A 21,329-nucleotide genomic window follows, 5' to 3' on the forward strand; every position below is an offset into this window, starting at 1 on the left:
AATGCAAAAAATAAAAATAAAACGGTACTTGGATTTGCATACTGTAGAGAGAGAAACAGAATAGTAATAAATACAATTTTTTGTGAAAATGGTATTGAAGTAATGAGTACTCTTTCCCCTTGAAAGATGGAATAATAAGGTTTTAACGGCGGCTATGTCTAGCTGTGTTGATGACTCTCCCAAAGCTTTGTACACATCAAGTTTGGGGGCTTTACATTTGGTGTGATTGGTTATATCCAGCCTCAGACATATACAACTGTATGTTTTTACAGGGTCCCCTTGTACTGATGAGTATAGTCAACTAGAGTGAAAATCAAGGTGTGAGGATGTATACAAACCAAGTGTATGCCAAGGGAAACTCTTGCATCATACATTTGGCTAATAAGATCTGATCTGGGAATTGATAAATACACTAGACAATACAAACATGACTTGAACAGCACCTAAGGGTGGAGGTAGATGACATGCAGCATCTGAACACTTCATTCCTAGAGGCATTTGACACCCACTAGGCATTGGACATCTTCCTGCTTTCAGAGTGGCTCATATGTATAGGATGTTATTCTATTGAGCTGCTATAAGAGCAGGCACTTGAGATGCCTTATGGAGATAAGTGGTTTAAGGTCAAAAGCTGCTCTTCTAGATGAAATTATATGCTGTAAAATTGGCCCAGAACAAGTGTCATTATGTCATCCAAACAGTTGTAGCTTAATGGCATCATGGTTCCAATAGCTGAACAGTGATGCCACTAGTATGCAATATAATAGCACATGGCTGCTGAGGCCACTGCTTAGCTGCCAGCCGCTTGTAAACAAGAGAAGGAACCACTAGAGCATCTGTGCTGGATCGGCAGGGGATTGGATTATTGATCTTTTGTTGGATAACCCTTTTAAAGAAGCTAAACTATTTTTAAAGCACATTTAAAAGGCTATGTACACATTCTTAGGCAATTTTTTTTATTATTGCATTTTACCCATTTTTGGCTAAAAATCTTTTTTTTTCAATTGGCCTTTATTGAGCCATTCTGTCACAAAGGGTTAACTGTTTTTGTAGCTATGTGACTGGTACTTTCATTTTCACTTTGTGCTGTTATCTAATAAATCTTATCTCTAAACTACTGAGAGGTCATAAACATTTATTTAAAGGCTATTGAACACCTTTGGGGGCATTTTTTTTTAATTATTGCATTGTACTTATTTTGATCTAAAATAATTTTTTTGATTGGTCTTTATTAACAATATGGAATCCTTTTTTTGTGTACAGAGCTGACATGCTCTAGTCTAGAAGCAGCCTGTGGATTTTCTGTTTTTTCCATCAGTTGGGGAGATGATGGGCTCCTTATCTCTGCTCTCTCTCATTACTCTTACTATAAGAATGTGGCTTAACAGTGGCGTTCCCGGGGGTGGGGGGACGGTCCTCCCCGGGTGCCGGCTCTCAGGGGGGTGCCAGAACAGAAGCAATGAGCGCTTCCATCAATACAGATGCATTGCATCTTATAAAGGGACTTCTCCATCGACTCCCAGGCTGCCACCTACAGAAGTTCTCTGATGACTCTGCCATAGTCAGCCTTATCACAGGTGAGGACAACTCAGAGTACAGACAGGGGACACAGGATTTTGTGGACTGGTGTCAGCGGATCTAGCTCCAGATCAACGCAGGCAAAACCAAGGAGCTGGTGGTGGATTTCCGCAGACACAGGTCCTCTGCTTTGGTTACAGTGAACATACAGGGAACGGACATTGAGGTGGTGGACTCTTATAAGTACCTGGGTGTTCACCTGAACAACAAACTGGACTAGAGCCATAACACTGATACTATTTTCAAAAAGGGTCAGAGCAGACTCTATCTGTTGAGGAGACTGAGGTCCTTTGGAGTGCAAGGGATGCTCCTAAAGACCTTCTTTGACTCAGTGGTGACATCAGCCATATTATATGGTGTGGTTTGTTGGGGGAGCAGCTTATCTATGGCTGAGAGACAGAGATTAGATACGCTCATAAAGAAGGCCAGCTCTGTCCTAAGTTGTCCCCTTGATCCAGTGCAGAAGGTGGGTGACAGAAGAACTCTAGCAAAATTAACATCACTATTAGACAATGTCTCCCACCCAATGCATGAAGCTGTTGTGGAGCTGGAGAGCTCCTTCAGTGACAGACTGCTGCATCCTTGGTGCACGAAGGAACGTTATCGGAGGTCCTTCCTCCCAGCGGTTAGGATTTATAACCACCACTGTTCCCAGAAACCCAGTAGTGAATTTTTTAAGTAAATTCTGTGTTATGTTTTTCTTGTATTTTACTCTTTAATTTCTAATTACTCTTATTTTGCTCCTGTTGTGAATATGATTGCTGCTGTTATGCCAAAATTTCCTCACTGAGGGACAATAAAGTGATTTTCTTCTTCATAATGGAAGCGCTCACTAGTCTGCAGGACGAGGGGGAGAGAAGCGCTGTGAGCTCTGTACAGTACTTACCCCTCCTCCTGCTAACTCTTCTCAGGGCCCACGCTGCTGTGTCCTGGCTGCCTGCAGCGTCAGGACGTACAGAGCGCACTCTGACCTGATGCTGCAGGAGGTCAGGTGACTGTAGCGCAGGCCCTGAAAAGAGAAGACAGCCAGGACAAGGAGAATGGCGACAGGAGAGGTAAGTTACTTTATTATTTTACAGTCTGATCTGAGGTCTGATATGGAGGTCTAATGGGGGTCTGGAGAGGTCTAATGGGGGTCTGGAGAGGTCTAATGGGGGTCTGGAGTGGTCTATGGAGGGTCTGGAGGTCTGACTGGGAGGGTCTGGAGGTCTGACTGGGGGGTCAGGAGGTCTGACTGGGGGGGTCGGTCAGGAGGTCTGACTGGGGGTCTGGAGTGGTCTAATGGGGGTCTGGAGGTCTGATGGGGGTCTGATTGGGGGTCTGGAGGTCTAATGGGGGTCTGGAGGTCTGACTGGGGGTTCTAGAGGTCTAATGGGGGTCTGATTGGGGGTCTGGAGGTCTGACTGGGGGGGTCTGGAGGTCTAATGGGGGTCTGATTGGGGGTCTGTAGGTCTGACTGGGAGGTCTGAAGGTCTAATGTGGGTCAGATATGGGGGTCTGGAGGTATAATGGGGGTCTGGAGGTCTAGTGGGAGTCTGGAGGTCTAATGGGGGTCTGGAGGTCTGATATGGGGATCTTGTCTGAGGTCAGATATGCGCTGCATTCTCTGCTCTGTTTACCTGCTCATCACTGCAAATGCTACGGCGAGCAGGTGAACAGAGAAAGCAGCTCTCATATGAGCGCTGCCCTCTCTTCAAACTGCTGGGGGCTGCGGGCACAGAGGGCATTACTACTATGGAGGGGGCACAGAGGGCATTACAAATGTGAAGGGGGCACAATGGGCATTTCTACTATGGAGGGGGCACAGAGCCAGAGGGCATTAATATAATGAAGGGGGCACAGTGGGCATTATTACTGTAAAGGGAGCACAGTGGGCATTATTACTGTGAAGATTTATACTATGGAGGGGGCACAGAGGGCATTATTAGCACATTGGGCATTACTATATTAAGGGGGCACAATGGGCATTATTACTGTGAAGGGGGCACATTGGGAATTATTACTGTGAAGGGGGAAAAATGAGCATTATTACTATAAAGGGGGCATAATGGGAATTATTACTGTGAAGGGGGAAAATGGGCATTATTACTATAAAGGGAACACAGTGGGCATTATTACTATAAATGGGGCACAGTGGGCATTATTACTATGAAGGGGACACATTGGGGATTATTACTGTGAAGGGACACAGAGAGGGCATAGCTACTGTGAGAGGGCACAATGTGGGCATAAGTACTGTGAGGGGGCACACAACTGTACAAAACTACTGTGAAGGTTGTACAATGCGGACAATATTACTGTGAGTGGGTACAATTTTTTTTAAGTGTTGGGGGGGAAGGGGTGCCAGAGAAACATAGAAGCATAGAATGTGTCGGCAGATAAGAACCATTTGGCCCATCTAGTCTGCCCAAAGGACCAGCCCCGGTTGCCAAACACCCTAGGCACGCCACTGTGGCTTAAAGAGGACCTTTCACCTGAAAATGAAAGTTAAACTAAAGATATAGCCTTACTTACATGATCCCGGTATTGCTTATTCAGTCATTCATTTTTCAATCAGTGCCCCCGTCTGTCCGCGCTGCCCCCCCGGAATATTTGCCGCCTTGTATGCTAATGAGCCATTCGGCTCAACTGGGCGGGCCTTCAAAAGTTCTCCCGGGCGTGTCATTCTTCTCCCTGGCACGGAGCGCATCCAATCAGTGCGCTCCGCTCTTAGCCAGGGAGAAGACGCTCCAGTTTCATCCATCCGGAGCCATCTCGCGAGAACTGGAGCGTCTTCTCCCTGGCTAAGAGCGGACAAACGGGGGCACTGATTGAAAAATGAATGACTGAATAAGAAATACTGGGTGCATGTAAGTAAGGCTATAGCTTTAGTTTAACTTTCATTTTTAGGTGAAAGGTCCTCTTTAAATAAGTGTTTATGACCTCTTAGTAGTTTAGAGATGATGTTTATTAGATGGAACAAAGTGAAAGTGAAAGTACCAGTCACACATCTAGAATAACAGTTAACCCTTTGTGACAGAACAGCTCAATATTTTTAATAAAGACCAATTGAAAATATGATTTTTAGCCAAAAATGAGTAAAATGCAATCATAAACAAAAATTTCCTCCAAAGTTGTACATAGCCTTCAAGCCACATTCTTATCAGGGTGAAAGAAATTAAGTGGTTAATGAACATGAATGGTGCTAATTGTAATTAAATTGTCAAATCTCCATTCTCTGAGATTTATGCCTAAAACCTATGATTGAGAAATATGAGTCTCCATATAGTCACTTGATTCGTTAAAGGAAGTTGGACAGACACTGCTTGGCAGAATGTGAAATATACAGACAGGGGGACTTTTGAAGATAGATGACTCATGTCCATGATATATGTGAGTAATGCCTGTGTGTATCTACGTGTCATTTTTCATACCATCATGTTTCTGCTTGGTTGCTTTAATAAATATTTGTGATTGGACATATTAAAATTAATGGCTAAGGGGGGTGGCTAGATCCACAATGTACATCTAATAAAATTTGCTCATTGGGCGCTGCCCACAGAGAATCCTTTAACCAGCAAACCTGTCTGGCTGGCTGATTGATTCTTCAGGTCGACCACATCCCCTGGCACCTGGGGAAAATGTATTAACCAATTTGAATCCCACAGACAAGCGAGTGTAGTCCCCTAGTTTGGAACTTGTCCTAAATTGTAACGACATCAGTAAGATAAGAATTGAGCTATAATGAGCAGAGATAAAGAGCCTGTCAGTTCCCTATCTGCTGGAAAAGACAGAAAATACAAAGGGTGCTACTAGAGAATCCCAGCTATGTTAAGAAAAAAAGGATTCCATATTTTTAATAAAGACTAATTTAAAAGTCATTTTAGCCCAAAATGCAATAATAATAAAATTGCCCCCAAAGGTGTACATTTTGGAAATCTAAGTGTTAGAGGCATGATTAGTGTTTGACTTTAACCCCTTAGTGGCCAGCCTGTTTGGGGCCTTAGTGACCAAGTGTTTTTTTTTTCATTGTTGCATTTCAAAAGCTAACCTTTTTTTTTTTCCTGTCAATGTATCCTTATGAGGGCTATTTTTTTGCTGGACAAGTTGTAATTTTTGATTGGCCCATTTTGGGGTACACATCACTTGCTGATTAACATTTATTTACTCTTTCTGGGGGATGGGAAAAACAGTAATATGTTATAAATTTTGGGGCATTCATTTTTCGGCATAAATAACATTATAACTTTGTTCTCTGGATGAGTATAATTACAGCAATACCAAATACATATTACATCTAAAGACCCATAAGGTTTTTCTTTTATTCTACAGAGCCATATGAGGACTTGATTTTTGCAGGAATACTTGTACTTTTCATTGGGATACATAACACATTTTGATGGCTTTTTATTTCTTTTTTTTTGGTGGCAAATAAGAAAAAAAAGTTTTTGTTTTTTTTACAGTGTTCACAATAAGGAATAAATTACATGATTATTGGATATTTAGGGTCAGTACAGATGAGTAGTTTTTATTTTTGCAATATTTTCCATTTAAAATTTTTATTTTATTTTTTAAATATATTTTTTAACTTGTCCCATAAGGGGACTTTAAAATGCAATCATTTGATTGCTGCTATAATATGCTGTACTGCTTATGAAGTACAGTGTATTATAATGTCAGTGTTATACTGCCAATGATACAAAGTAGTAAGCAGCACTACAAATCCCATCATGGGATAAAACATACCAGTTGTCCCGGTACCTAAGAATCAGGTCAAGACATTGTATGCTGCTAATGGAATAAAAAGAACCATTTTTTTTGCATAAACTGAAGAGTGCTGAGGATATCCTTATTAATTTAGTGTTATACTGACAGACACCAGCAGGATGTGCCAGAGAGGCTAGGCATACACTGAGGGCAGGCCTGGGGCTTTCATTAGTTGATCTCATAAGCTGGGTGCCGATGGGAGAAAAAGTTCCCTCCATCTAAACCACTTATTGTAACCATCAATAAGGGGTTAAACAGCCTGTATTGGCGCTTCTGCCAGTCCGAGCCAGTAGAGCAGGAGCCCAGCTCCCTCTCTCCGCTGCATAGGAAATCCATGCAGTGCTTAGAATAGACCACAGAAAAAGTCAACTGCCTGGCCTAAGGCCCTTTAGTGACGGCTGTAAAAAAGCATATGGGTGGTCACTAAGAGGTTAATGCACACATTATTACAATTGCTTTTTATGAGCCTCCTTGGGTCATACATGTTATAATATATTTTCATTTCACAAGTTCTTGCGACACCACTGATATATGATTATGTAAAGCCAATTTACTGGAAGAAGAGACATAATTGATGTCAGTACTGATCATATTCATCCTCAAATTAACAGTTATGAATATTCATAGTTTCTCTTAAGAAATTTTCTGCATACTTGTAGAAGGTGAGTATAGGCTGTAAAATATGTCTTTAACAGTGAACACGTGTAACACATAATTAGCTATATAGTTTCATGTAAAGATGTCTCTTTATTTTTGTCATGTGTTGAAAGATAATAACAAGTCTCACCCAGGTGACAGCTTCCATTTCTACTATGGATATAAAATATTGTCTGAGTGAGACAATCCACATAAGGAAACCACGGATGGGGTGACTGGTAATTCTAATACGCCCCATGCTCTATAGAGGTGTGGTATCCATGTGGCTACAGGACCCATTACTTCTTTCCTAATGTTACGGTGTGTGGGCAGAATGGTGGCTTAGTGGTTAGAACTGTTGCCTTTCAGTCCTGGGTTTGAATCCAACCAAGGGCAACATTTGCATGGATTTTGTATGTTCTTGCCTTGTTTATGTGGGTTTCCTCCCACACTCCAAAAACATAATGATAGATAAACCCTTTGAGGACATGGGGTTTTCCTTTTTGACTCCCTGCCTTCCCAGAGCCATAACGTTTTAATTTTTCCATTTATATAGATGTATGACAGTTTGTTATTTTTGCAGGTCAAGTTGCACTTTTTAATATCACCATTTATTATTGTATATGGTGTAGTGAGAAACTGGAAAAAAAAATTCTAAATGCGGTGGAATTGTAAAGGAATGCAATTGCACCATAGTTTTATGTTTTTTTTTATTTTTTTACAGTCCTCTTCATTCTCCGGGTCAGTATGATAATAGCGATACCACATTTATATCGTTTTTCTTATGTTTTAATACTGAACAAAAAATATAAACTTTGCATTGCTATATTCTGACCCCTATAACTTTTTTTTAAAATATATTTTCATGTATGGAGCTGTATGAGGACTCATTTTTTGCAGGGCAATCTGTCGTTTTTATTGACACTGGTTGGGAGTGTGTAAGCTTTTTGATCACTTTTTATTCAATTATATTTTTGGGGGGAGTTGAAGTGACAAAAAAAAAAAACTGCAAATCGGTCATTTTGAGTTTTTTTCCATCGTACAGGGTGAAAACATTAATATTTTAATAGTTTGGGTGTTTTAGGATGCAGCACTACATATGATCTTTATTTTTTTATTATTTATTTTTATCTTATAATTTTCTTTTATATTCCATATTTTTTTATATTTTAAAACCTTTTTTTTTAAAAAATTCCCATCCCTCAAGAGTACCTGAGAAGAGTACTATATTTATTTTCTCCCTGCCACTCCATTCCGACTCTGTGGCTTCTGGGCTGTTGTCACTGCATTTGTAGTCCCTGCCTGTCAACTTTCACATGGAAGGGGTCACATGTGCCACTGAAGCCAATGAATGGTCCCAGCAGAGACATGTCCCCAAGCATTGTCCCATTTGCAATGCATGCCTTCAAACAATTATTTTAATGTCCATATAAAAGATGCAATCAGCTGATAAAGGATATTTGCTTGTTGGTTGGCTCATCAGTGGACATGTTTACATAGGAGAATGATCAGGAATGGGCGTTTGAAAGTGCGATCATTTGCCCAATGGCCTTTAAAGCTCTATACAAGAATATATATAAAGCCCTCCCAGCTGACTCATAGGAAAGTAGTAAACAACTGAACCTCACAGAACTCTACCTAGATATGTCCCAGGAGCTAATGAATTTTAATAAGTCAGGTATACAGCTACACTCTCAGTACTGTTTGTAGCACGGAGAAAAAAGATGAAAGGAAATGAAGACTACTATGGATTACTACTCACCATTTTTGGTAATGGTTGTTACATGATGCCCATTACACTCCGTCTGGGTCTGTACATTTTTGCAAGGGAATTTTATTACATTTGTCATCTTCTTTTTCTCAGATTTTGAAGAGGTTTCCTTTCTTAAAAAGAAATAGCAAGCAATAGCTCAGTGATTATAAAAGAACATTTCTACAGGAATCAATAATATATTAGGAGCTACAACAATTCTTGAGTTGCCCTATCTTGTTAATTGGTATGTTTTCCTCTCTATGACAACAAGAAAATGGCTGACATTTGACTAGACCCACAAATAGAGTTTATGTTAGGTTTCACCTGTCATATTTGGCTGCAGTGAATCCATAAAGAATCTATTGCATTGTATCTAGGTGGTTGTTTGTTCTATTTATTGCAGCCTGAAGAAGGACCTCTAGCTCTGGCACATTGCTATGTAACTAAATCTATGTGCAAACTAAGGCTACTTTCATTGTATTAAAGATACTGCGCTGAAGGACAATTTTTAAAGATAGATGTTGCTAAACAGGTATTGCAACTGGGTGCAGGCTGGCATGCGAAGATATGTCACTATACAGGTATTTGAGCTGGTTGGAGACCGCTTACCTGTAGTGAAGACTTCAGTGGCGTGCTTTTGTCTGCGTCCCTGTAGTTTCGGAAAGTCGGCTTTTTTCCTTTTCCTTTTCTTTTCTCTACTGTTTTGCTGTTTTTTTGCTATTGCTTTCTTGCTTTGGTTATCAGTTCGTTTTTACTTTCTTTTTTCTTTATTCTTTGTTGGTGCTTCGGGTCAGGATGGGGTGGTCCAGCTGCAGGATGGATCGGCGTGCTGCCTCGTGCCCCGGCCGGTGGCGCGCTGCAGCCGCAGGTGGAGGTGTGTGTAGGGGAGTGGTTGGCGCTCACTTGGAGTTAGTTAGTGACGTCACTAAAGCGGTCAAGCTATGACCGACAGGTGCCAGGTATCCTTCTCCAACGCGTTTCAAACAGAACGCTGTTCTTCCTCAGGGAGTGCTGCCTGGCTGTTCATGCACCCTTTTTATAGGTACTTCTCCAGAGCTTTAACCTCTTCCCTGCCAATCCTGCATGAATTCAGTGTCATACACCTATTCAAAAGCGAACAGTTCCAGCTCCGCATTTAGTCCGTTTGGTATTAGACTGTCCATGTTAAATATCCATTTGGATTCCTTTTTTGACATCTCCTTGATGTAATCCCCCCCCCCCCTCTTATTAGGTGGTATTATTTCCACCCCACAGAAACGGGATCCCGCAAAGTTTCCCCCATGCTTTATACTATAGTGACGTGATAATGGATGTCCTTCGTATTTTCTGCTTAAGTTATATACATGTTCTCCTATTCTTTTCTTTAGGGTTCTTTTGGTGCGGCCCACGTAGATTTTATTGCAGGGACATGTTAAGGTATATATGACCCCTTTACTGTTACATGTAATAAAGTGTTTTATGGTATGTTTATAGGAACCCTCTGAATTGCTAATTTCTGTTATTGTTTTTTTTATTATTGTTAGATGTTTTGCATCCTCTGCAGGTTCTGCACGGATGAAATCCTCCTAATTCCACTTCTTTTGGTTTTTGATCTTTTTCCTTTGCATTGGTTCCTGTACATCTGCCTGTTGAGGCAATCATGTTACCTATATTTTGCGCCCTCCTAAATACGAATTTTGGGTCTTTTGGGATAAATTCTCCTATTATTTTGTCCTCTTTGAGAATGTCCCAGTGTCTTTTTATTATTCTTTTGAATGTTTGGACCTGGTCACTATACGGTGTTATGATGGGTGGGATTACTGTGTTGGTTCCAATATCCAGAGAGTTTATATTTTTGTCATCATTTTTCTTGTTGGCTGTTAATAGAGTTTGTCTGTTTAGTTGGTTTATTTCAATTTTTTGTTCCGATAATTTTATTGTATCGTATCCTTTATGTTCCAATTTTTTCTGTAGGGTGTCTGCCTCCTTTTCATATTCCTCTATCTCTGTGCAGTTACGTCTTAGCCGCATGAATTGGCTACGCGGGATGTTTTCCAGCCATTTGGGAAGGTGGCAGCTATTCATCGATATGAAGCTGTTCCCATCCGTCGGTTTGCTGTAGGTCTTGGTGAGTAATTTATTTCCCTCTATGTAAATGGTTAGATCCAAAAAGTTAATTTCTTTACTACTGTATGTAGAGCTAAACTCCAAATAAAAATCATTTTTATTGATATCATTTAAAAATTCCAGTAGTTTTGTTTCCCCCCCATCCCATATAAAAACAATATCGTCGATAAAACGGTGCCAGAGGACGAGACCCGCACGGGGGGCGCCACCTGGGTGGATGGTTAACTCCTCCCACCACCCGACATATAGGTTAGCGAACCCCGGTGCGAATCTCGTCCCCATCGCGGTACCCCACGTCTGTAGGTAAAATTGTTCATTGTATAAAAAATAATTTTTAGTTAAAATGAACATGATGCATTCTCCCAAGAAGTTAATTTGTGTTTCAGGCATTTTTAGTACTAAAAAAGGATAAATGCCTGAAACACAAATTAACTTCTTGGGAGAATGCATCATGTTCATTTTAACTAAAAATTATTTTTTATACAATGAACAATTTTACCTACAGACGTGGGGTACCGCGATGGGGACGAGATTCGCACCGGGGTTCGCTAACCTATATGTCGGGTGGTGGGAGGAGTTAACCATCCACCCAGGTGGCGCCCCCCGTGCGGGTCTCGTCCTCTGGCGCCGTTTTATCGACGATATTGTTTTTATATGGGATGGGGGGGGAAACAAAACTACTGGAATTTTTAAATGATATCAATAAAAATGATTTTTATTTGGAGTTTAGCTCTACATACAGTAGTAAAGAAATTAACTTTTTGGATCTAACCATTTACATAGAGGGAAATAAATTACTCACCAAGACCTACAGCAAACCGACGGATGGGAACAGCTTCATATCGATGAATAGCTGCCACCTTCCCAAATGGCTGGAAAACATCCCGCGTAGCCAATTCATGCGGCTAAGACGTAACTGCACAGAGATAGAGGAATATGAAAAGGAGGCAGACACCCTACAGAAAAAATTGGAACATAAAGGATACGATACAATAAAATTATCGGAACAAAAAATTGAAATAAACCAACTAAACAGACAAACTCTATTAACAGCCAACAAGAAAAATGATGACAAAAATATAAACTCTCTGGATATTGGAACCAACACAGTAATCCCACCCATCATAACACCGTATAGTGACCAGGTCCCAACATTCAAAAGAATAATAAAAAGACACTGGGACATTCTCAAAGAGGACAAAATAATAGGAGAATTTATCCCAAAAGACCCAAAATTCGTATTTAGGAGGGCGCAAAATATAGGTAACATGATTGCCTCAACAGGCAGATGTACAGGAACCAATGCAAAGGAAAAAAATCAAAAACCAAAAGAAGTGGAATTAGGAGGATTTCATCCGTGCAGAACCTGCAGAGGATGCAAAACATCTAACAATAATAAAAAAAACAATAACAGAAATTAGCAATTCAGAGGGTTCCTATAAACATACCATAAAACACTTTATTACATGTAACAGTAAAGGGGTCATATATACCTTAACATGTCCCTGCAATAAAATCTACGTGGGCCGCACCAAAAGAACCCTAAAGAAAAGAATAGGAGAACATGTATATAACATAAGCAGAAAATACGAAGGACATCCATTATCACGTCACTATAGTATAAAGCATGGGGGAAACTTTGCGGGATCCCGTTTCTGTGGGGTGGAAATAATACCACCTAATAAGAGGGGGGGGGGGGATTATATCAAGGAGATGTCAAAAAAGGAATCCAAATGGATATTTAACATGGACAGTCTAATACCAAACGGACTAAATGCGGAGCTGGAACTGTTCGCTTTTGAAAAGGTGTATGACACTGAATTCATGCAGGATTGGCAGGGAAGAGGTTAAAGCTCTGGAGAAGTACCTATAAAAAGGGTGCATGAACAGCCAGGCAGCACTCCCTGAGGAAGAACAGCGTTCTGTTTGAAACGCGTTGGAGAAGGATACCTGGCACCTGTCGGTCATAGCTTGACCGCTTTAGTGACGTCACTAACTAACTCCAAGTGAGCGCCAACCACTCCCCTACACACACCTCCACCTGCGGCTGCAGCGCGCCACCGGCCGGGGCACGAGGCAGCACGCCGATCCATCCTGCAGCTGGACCACCCCATCCTGACCCGAAGCACCAACAAAGAATAAAGAAAAAAGAAAGTAAAAACGAACTGATAACCAAAGCAAGAAAGCAATAGCAAAAAAACAGCAAAACAGTAGAGGAAAGAAAAGGAAAAGGAAAAAAGCCGACTTTCCGAAACTACAGGGACGCAGACAAAAGCACGCCACTGAAGTCTTCACTACAGGTAAGCGGTCTCCAACCAGCTCAAATACCTGTATAGTGACATATCTTCGCATGCCAGCCTGCACCCAGTTGCAATACCTGTTTAGCAACATCTATCTTTAAAAATTGTCCTTCAGCGCAGTATCTTTAATACAATTCATTACCTTTCCTGTGCGGCAATTTTGTGTGGTTCTTGCCGCGATACCGCTGCTACCTGCAAACAGCATCCACTGAGCGCCACCCCTGCAACTCTTCTATCCCATAAGGCTACTTTCACACTGGCGTTTTGGCTTTCTGTTTGTGACATCTGTCCAGGGCTCTCACAAGCGGTCCAGAACGGATCAGTTTGCATTCTAATCAAAACGGATCCGTCCCCATTGACTTACATTGTGTGCCAGGATGGATCCGTTTTCACTGACACAATCTGGCACAATAGAAAACTGATCCGTCCTCCATTGACTTTCAATAGCGTTCAAGACGGATCCGTCTTGGCTATTTTACAGATAATACAAACTGATCCATTCTGAACGGATGCAGACGGTTGTATTATCTGAACGGATCCGTCCATGACAGATCCGCACAAAACATAAGTGTGAAAGTAGCCTAGCGTTTTTCTTTTCCAGTATTGAGTTCCGTCCTCAGGGCTCAATACTGGAAAAAAACTGATCAGTTTTATCCTAATGCATTCTAAATGGAGAGCAATCCATTCAGGATGCATCAGTTCAGTCCCTCTTACATTTTTTGGCCGGAGAAAATACCACAGAATGCTGCATTTTTCTCTCCGGCCAAAAATCCTAAACACTTGCCGGAATGCCGGATCCGGCATTAATTTCCATTGAAATGTATTAATGTCGGATCTGGTACTAAGTGTTCCAGAAAAAAAAAGAGAAAAAAATAAATACAGGATCAGTTTTTCCGGATGACAACCGGAAAAACGGATCCGGTATTGCAATGCATTTGTCAGACGGATCTGCATCCAGATCTGTCTCACAAATGCATCCGTTTGCGTCTGGATTGCGGGACCTGGCAGGCAGTTCTGCCGCGAGTGTGAAAGTAGCCTTAGTCATGTTTTCTATGTTCTAGAACCAATCCTACTCAGTATTTTTTTTTTTATCAGTATTTGTAGGCCAGACAGGGTTAAAACATGGGGATATGAAGATTTTTCTCTCTGTAGGTTTCACTCCTGGTTTTGGCTTAGAAATAGTGAGGCAAAATACTGACCAAATACTGACAGTGTGAAAGTGGCTATAGCTTTTAATTTCTAGCGCAAAATCCTGTGTGTGGATCGAAAGCTGCAATGAAAACTGTTCATGCACCCGACACTGAACTACTTCTGTTCCTGACATGAATACATTGCATTTACAGGCAGTTGCCTCTAGGGGATTTTTCAAACTTCTATGGCTCTCAATGGTAACTGTATAAATTCCTATGCACCAAGCTCCCCCTAGTGGTGGCTTCAGACAGTTTTATAATGCACTATATGAGGCAGACATATAGATATATGGAGAGATTTATCAATGTATTGTCGGGATCTGTATTCAGGGTGGGGTTGACAATGACAGACTTCAGCAGATACGACAGGTTAAAAAGTCCAAACTGTTTATTTTTTGCTACACAGTATAACAAAACAGCATCCAAGTTATAACTTCACTTGGTGGGGTGAAGCTACAGCACCAGCATAACAAAACATAAACACAAAATGTAGAATACAGTACATACCTACACTGTTTAGTTGGAAATTCTGTTTGTGCTTCATTGCTGTCACCTGTACAAAAAATGTAAAGGGATGTGATCATTAAGAAGAAAACATGTGTGTGCATGTAGGCTTTACAGTAAGTTAGGGCTCCACCTAGACTTTGCAACACTCAATACAAAAAAGTTATCACTGTTCACAAGAAACTCTCAAAATCACTGCAGTCAAACGCGCTTCTAGCAATCGCTATTATAAATTACTACTTACTGGAATTTCAGCGTGATTTTAAAAATTAATAGCTCCAAAAAATCTTTTGAAAACGTGTTAAATGGGTTTTCTGGGCTAATTATATTTTCTTTGAATCCAGTGGAAAAAAAACGGCAGGTTTGAAGTTGTTTGGGGGCAGCAGCTATACAAGCAGACAAAAAAACGTGAGTTTGTGAGCATTCGTCAGATTTTTTGTGTGTGTTTGTATTAAGTGTGTGACATAATATTAACTCCTTCCTGACTATTAGGCTGGGTTCAGACCTGAGCGTCTTTGATATGCGCGTTTAACGCGCGTTTTTGACGCGCGTTTTTGACGAGCGTTTTTTGCAATAGTAAACGCGCGTTTGACGCGCGTTTGTGTGATTGACTGCAATGTCCTATGGCCACAAACGCGCGTCAAAACGCCCCAAAGAAGCTCAAGTACTTGTTTGAGCGTAGGGCGTTTTACAGCGCGTTTTTCAGCGCTGTAAAACGCTCAAGTGAGAACCAGGGCCATAGGGAAGCATTGGTTTTCATGTGTTGAGCGTTTTACAGCGCGTTTGAACGCGCTGTAAAACGCTCAAGTGTGAACCCAGCCTTAAGGCACTGGCCGAGTCTTTAAGGCTGGGTTCAGACCTGAGCGTCTTTGATATGCGCGTTTAACGCGCGTTTTTGACGCGCTTTTTTGATGCGCGTTTTTTGCATTAGTAAACGCGCGTTTGACGCGCGTTTGTGTGATTGACTGCAATGTCCTATGGCCACAAACGCGCGTCAAAACGCCCCAAAGAAGCTCAAGTACTTGTTTGAGCGTAGGGCGTTTTACAGCGCGTTTTTCAGCGCTGTAAAACGCTCAAGTGAGAACCAGGGCCATAGGGAAGCATTGGTTTTCATGTGTTGAGCGTTTTACAGCGCGTTTGAACGCGCTGTAAAACGCTCAAGTGTGAACCCAGCCTAAAGATAGCCTAAGGCTGGGTTCACACTTGAGCGTTTTACAGCGCGTTCAAACGCGCTGTAAAACGCTCAACACATGAAAACCAATGCTTCCCTATGGCCCTGGTTCTCACTTGAGCGTTTTACAGCACTGAAAAACGCGCTGTAAAACGCCCTACGCTCAAACAAGTACTTGAGCTTCTTTGGGGCGTTTTGACGCGCGTTTGTGGCCATAGGACATTGCAGTCAATCACACAAACGCGCGTCAAACGCGCGTTTACTATTGCAAAAAACGCTCGTCAAAAACGTGCGTCAAAAACGCGCGTTAAACGCGCATATCAAAGACGCTCAGGTCTGAACCCAGCCTGAGCGTGCCTGCTGTTTCATACATCAGATACCCTCGGCTCATGTCCACGACCGGCGATAATGCAGATCGCGGACATTTAACACTTCAGATGCCGTAGTCAAACCTGATCACGGCATTTGAGCGTGTGCAAACCCAGAAGCGCGCTACCTCTGGAGGCGATCGGAGGAGCTGGATCTTGTATGCAGCAGCCCCTGTCATAGAGAATGACAGGAGACTGCTGCATAGTGTTTCCTATGGAGCCCCTGTCTGTAGCAGGGTTCCATAGGAAACTAGTAAATTTCTCATAGACTCCACTGCTAATGCACTGGAGTCTATGAGAATAACAATCTAATGATTGCTTGTTTTAGTTCCCTATGGGAACTAAAAAAAAAAGTGTAAAAGAAAAATTACGTTTTTAAAAATAAAAAATATATAAAAATTCACATCAAATCCCTTTCCCCAAAATAAAGAAAAATAAAACAATACACATCCTGGGTATTACCACATGCAAAAACACTCATACTATTAAAATATAAAAAAGGAAACGGTAAAATTGCAGATTTTCCATTTTTGATTGCTTCATTTCCCACAAAAAATTTAATAAAAAGTGATCAAAATGTCATACACACCCCAATGGTATCAGTGAAAAGTATAGATCGACCCGCAAAAAATAAATGCTCACACAGCACCGTACACATAACTACAAAAAAGTTAGAGATCAGAATATGACGACGAAAATATCGTGGCAGAATTGCTTTTTTTTCCCAATTCCAACCCATTTGGAATTTTTTTCCTGCTTCCCACTACATCATATGCAATATTAAATGGTGGTGTTGGAAAGTAGAACTTGTCCTGCAAAAAACAATCTCCCATACAGCTATGTGAACAGAAAAATAAAAAAAGGAAAGTAGGTAGCGCAATACGAAAACGCAAAAAAACCTCGGGTAGAAAGGGTTAAGTGACCTTTGATTCAGGGACTTTAGGAAAAGACTACACTAAGTCAGTTGCTTTTTATTGCACTGTATTATTGCATTTTTTCTTTCTCTTTGCTTGTGCAATTCCCATTAGTATGTGTTTCATTATTGACAACACAGTCCAGTGCACATCTTGTCTAATGTATGCAGTCCTGGAACAGTTGTTTGAGGGTGCATATCTTTGTTCAAAATGTGAGCAAATTGCCCGCATGGAATTGCACATTCTGTATCTAAATGAGTGAAGTACGACACTGAGAAGCATGGGAAATTTGTAAATGTTTTCTGCTCACTGAGCAGGCCCTATATGGGGTAGATGCGGGGGAGGGCAGTAGTATGGAGGATATGGAAAGTGAGGTAACAAAGCAGGGTAGAGGAAAGAGTGCCAGGGTGAAATCAATGAAATGCCTAAAAACACATCCAAATATGCATCAAAATCCACTTCACTTGAAAAATCTCATTGAAAAGAAACTGTACGGAAAACGTGGAATTTTGATGCAGATTCCTTGGCTAAATGTGCTTAATGAGGGACAACATTTATCCTCCAGCATGAGCAACTATAACAAAGTCTGCCACATTTTTAGACGCTTTACATTTTATATATCACTATGCATGTACATAGGCAAAAATAATTCACTGAGAAAAAATAAAGTTTTAAATTGGTCAGAGATGTTACTAAGGCCCCTTTCACACGAGCGAGTATTCCGCGCGGATGCGATGCGGGAGGTGAACGCATTGCACCCGCACTGAATACTGACCTATTCATTTCTATGGGGCTGTGCACACGAGCGGTGATTTTCACGCATCACTTTTGCGTTGCGTGAAAATCGCAGCATGCTCCTCTTTGTGCGTTTTTCACGTAACGCAGGCCCCATAGAAATGAATGGGGTTGCGTGAAAATCGCAAGCATCCGCAAGCAAGTGCGGATGCGGTGCGATTTTCACGCACGGTTGCTAGGAGACGATCGGGATGGAGACCCGAACCTTATTATTTGCCCTTATAACATGGTTATAAGGGAAAATAATAGCATTCTGAATACAGAATGCTAAGTAAAACAGGGCTGGAGGGGGTTAAAAAAAAACAAAAAACATTTAACTCACCTTAATCCACTTGCTCGCGATGCGGGCATCTCCGTCTGACTCTTTTACTGTATAGGACCTGTGGAGAGCATTAACTATAGTTTAAGGACCTGGGATGACGTCACTCCGGTCATCACATGGTACTTCACATGATCTTTTACCATGGTGATTCACCATGGTAAAAGATCATGTGACGTACCATGTGATGACCAGAGTGACGTCATCCCAGGTCCTTAAACTATAGTTAATGCTCTCCACAGGTCCTATACAGTAAAAGAGTCAGACGGAGATGCCCGGCATCGCGAGCAAGTGGATTAAGGTGAGTTAAATGATTTTTTATTTTTTTTAACCCCCTCCAGCCCTGTTTTACTTAGCATTCTGTATTCAGAATGCTATTATTTTCCCTTATAACCATGTTATAAGGGAAAATAATACTATTTACAGAACACCGATCCCAAGCCCGAACTTCTGTGAAGAAGTTCGTGTTTGGGTACCAAACACGCGCGATTTTTCTCACGCGAGTGCAAAACGCATTACAATGTTTTGCACTCGCGCGGAAAAATCGCGGGTGTTCCCGCAACGCACCCGCACATTTTTCCGCAACGCCCATGTGAAAGAGGCCTAATAGTGATAACAACTATAAGCTACAAATTACAGAATACTCCATCAATGTGCCCTAAACCTAGAGGGTTATATACAGTTGCAAGAAAAAGTTGCAAGAACTGGTGTGTGTTTTTTATAGGGCAGGGCAGCTGTGACCAACACCTCCAATCTCATCTCATTGATTGGTCTCCAGTTGGCTGACACCTCACTCCAATTAGCTCTTGGAGATGTCATTAGTCTAGGGGTTCACATACTTTTTCCACCTGCACTGTGAATGTTTACATGGTGTGTTCAATAAAAACCTGGTAACATTTAATTCTTTGTGTGTTATTAGTTTAAGCAGACTGTGATGGTCTATTGTTGTGACTTAGATGAAGATCAGATCACATTTTATGACCAATTTGTGCAGAAATCCATATCATTGCAAAGGGTTCACATACTTTTTCTTGCAACTGTATACTAAATGGCAGGGAAAATTGTAAAAAGTATCCTCTATAGTGCAGAATACAATTTATTAGTCGTGATACATAAATGATCAAAGACACACATATGTTAAAATACCAAAAAGAGAGTGCACAATCTCAAATCACTCACTATTGCTAAATAATTTCTATTGTTTCCAGTGGGGAACCGAAGACTGGAGCAAGACAGCTGCAGTCGTGAGGTTCCTAAAGGGTACCAACATGTTTCCCCAATATGGCAACATCAGGGGATAATTAGGACCTTAAAGTAGCCCTGGAAAAAATACTAAAAGTGGCCCCGTGTTATAGTTAAGAGTTAATGTCCATTGCTGATTTTAATGCACTTTTATATGTGATGCTTGTAATCCAAGAGCTGAAATGGGAACACTGTTTAGATGTTGTGCCCCAGTTGGGCCTGCTCCTCTGAGGGAGGAGTGTGTGAGACTGGTCTGGACAGGTGAGAGGGTCCTTTACACGGGCCGAGAATCATGTAGGTAGTCACTAACAAGCGTTCATAAAAGCGCTTGTTAACGATTATCTGGCGGTGTAAATGTACCGCCGATTACTAGATAAACAAGCAAAATACTTGCTCATTGTGTAATAGATAATTTGTGTGATCATAAAAATTATCATTTGCCCGCATCAGATCGTGCTGTGTAAACAGTATCTGCTGCAGGCAAACAACTAGTCAGTATGGGGACGTGTGATGGTATTAGTGATCGCTCCTCCCCATACTGTGGAGGAGATTGCTGCATGTAAATACAGAAGTCTCCTCCACCAGCAAACAGGCGACTGTCAGGATGGAACGCTTCCTTCATGCCAATCTGCTGCTGTATCGTCCTGTGTAAAGGGACCTTCAGTGAGAGTGATCTTCTGCATGTGCCTGTGCAGAAGGGACACCTGCTGCAAGGAACCCCTGTCCTTGCATGCTAAAGAATTACCACCATCCTCTGAGAGAGAAAGAAGTACTGAATATACAGACTGCTGTAGATATACAGACCAATGCAAAGGACAGAAAGTAAGTGCAATTTATGGCAACAGCCTTACTGCTAGTGTAAAAGGCACATCACCTTGGGCGCCCATCACGTTTTTACCACTGATTAGCTACCTGTTGGAGGATCTACATCCCTCTGTGGTAATTGCAGTACATCCAGAGATATCGTACACCCCTCTGTTTGATTTGGAAAGTGGTCAACCATCTTGTTGCTGTTTATTCCATGTCCAGCACTGGAAGTACACTGCGTGCAGAATTATTAGGCAAATGAGTATTTTGACCACATCATCCTCTTTATGCATGTTGTCTTACTCCAAGCTGTATAGGCTCGAAAGCCTACTACCAATTAAGCATATTATGTGATGTGCATCTCTGTAATGAGAAGGGGTGTGGTCTAATGACATCAACACCCTATATTAGGTGTGCATAATTATTAGGCAACTTCCTTTCCTTTGGCAAAATGGGTCAAAAGAAGGACTTGACAGGCTCAGAAAAGTCAAAAATAGTGAGATATCTTGCAGAGGGATGCAGCACTCTTAAAATTGCAAAGCTTCTGAAGCGTGATCATCGAACAATCAAGCGTTTCATTCAAAATAGTCAACAGGGTCGCAAGAAGCGTGTGGAAAAACCAAGGCGCAAAATAACTGCCCATGAACTGAGAAAAGTCAAGCGTGCAGCTGCCAAGATGCCACTTGCCACCAGTTTGGCCATATTTCAGAGCTGCAACATCACTGGAGTGCCCAAAAGCACAAGGTGTGCAATACTCAGAGACATGGCCAAGGTAAGAAAGGCTGAAAGACGACCACCACTGAACAAGACACACAAGCTGAAACGTCAAGACTGATTTTTCTAAGGTTTTATGGACTGATGAAATGAGAGTGAGTCTTGATGGGCCAGATGGATGGGCCC

The 21,329-nt window shown here is 41.5% G+C and overlaps 1 protein-coding gene across 1 annotated transcript in view; it reads right to left on the reverse strand.

Annotated features, from left to right (window-relative positions):
• Positions 1-21,329, reverse strand: part of ERICH6B (glutamate rich 6B) — a 300,307-nt gene that overhangs the window by 161,216 nt on the left and 117,762 nt on the right. Inside the window, exons 2-3 of the mRNA XM_040425440.1 lie at positions 14,817-14,862; positions 8,723-8,844 (exon numbers count right to left, since the gene is read on the reverse strand). Coding sequence (XP_040281374.1) covers positions 8,723-8,810 — 88 coding nt within the window. The 5' untranslated portion in view covers positions 8,811-8,844; positions 14,817-14,862. The remainder of the gene's footprint in view (positions 1-8,722; positions 8,845-14,816; positions 14,863-21,329) is intronic.

This window comes from Bufo bufo, chromosome 3 (genome assembly GCF_905171765.1).
Source record: "Bufo bufo chromosome 3, aBufBuf1.1, whole genome shotgun sequence".
Taxonomy (NCBI): Eukaryota; Metazoa; Chordata; class Amphibia; order Anura; family Bufonidae; genus Bufo; species Bufo bufo.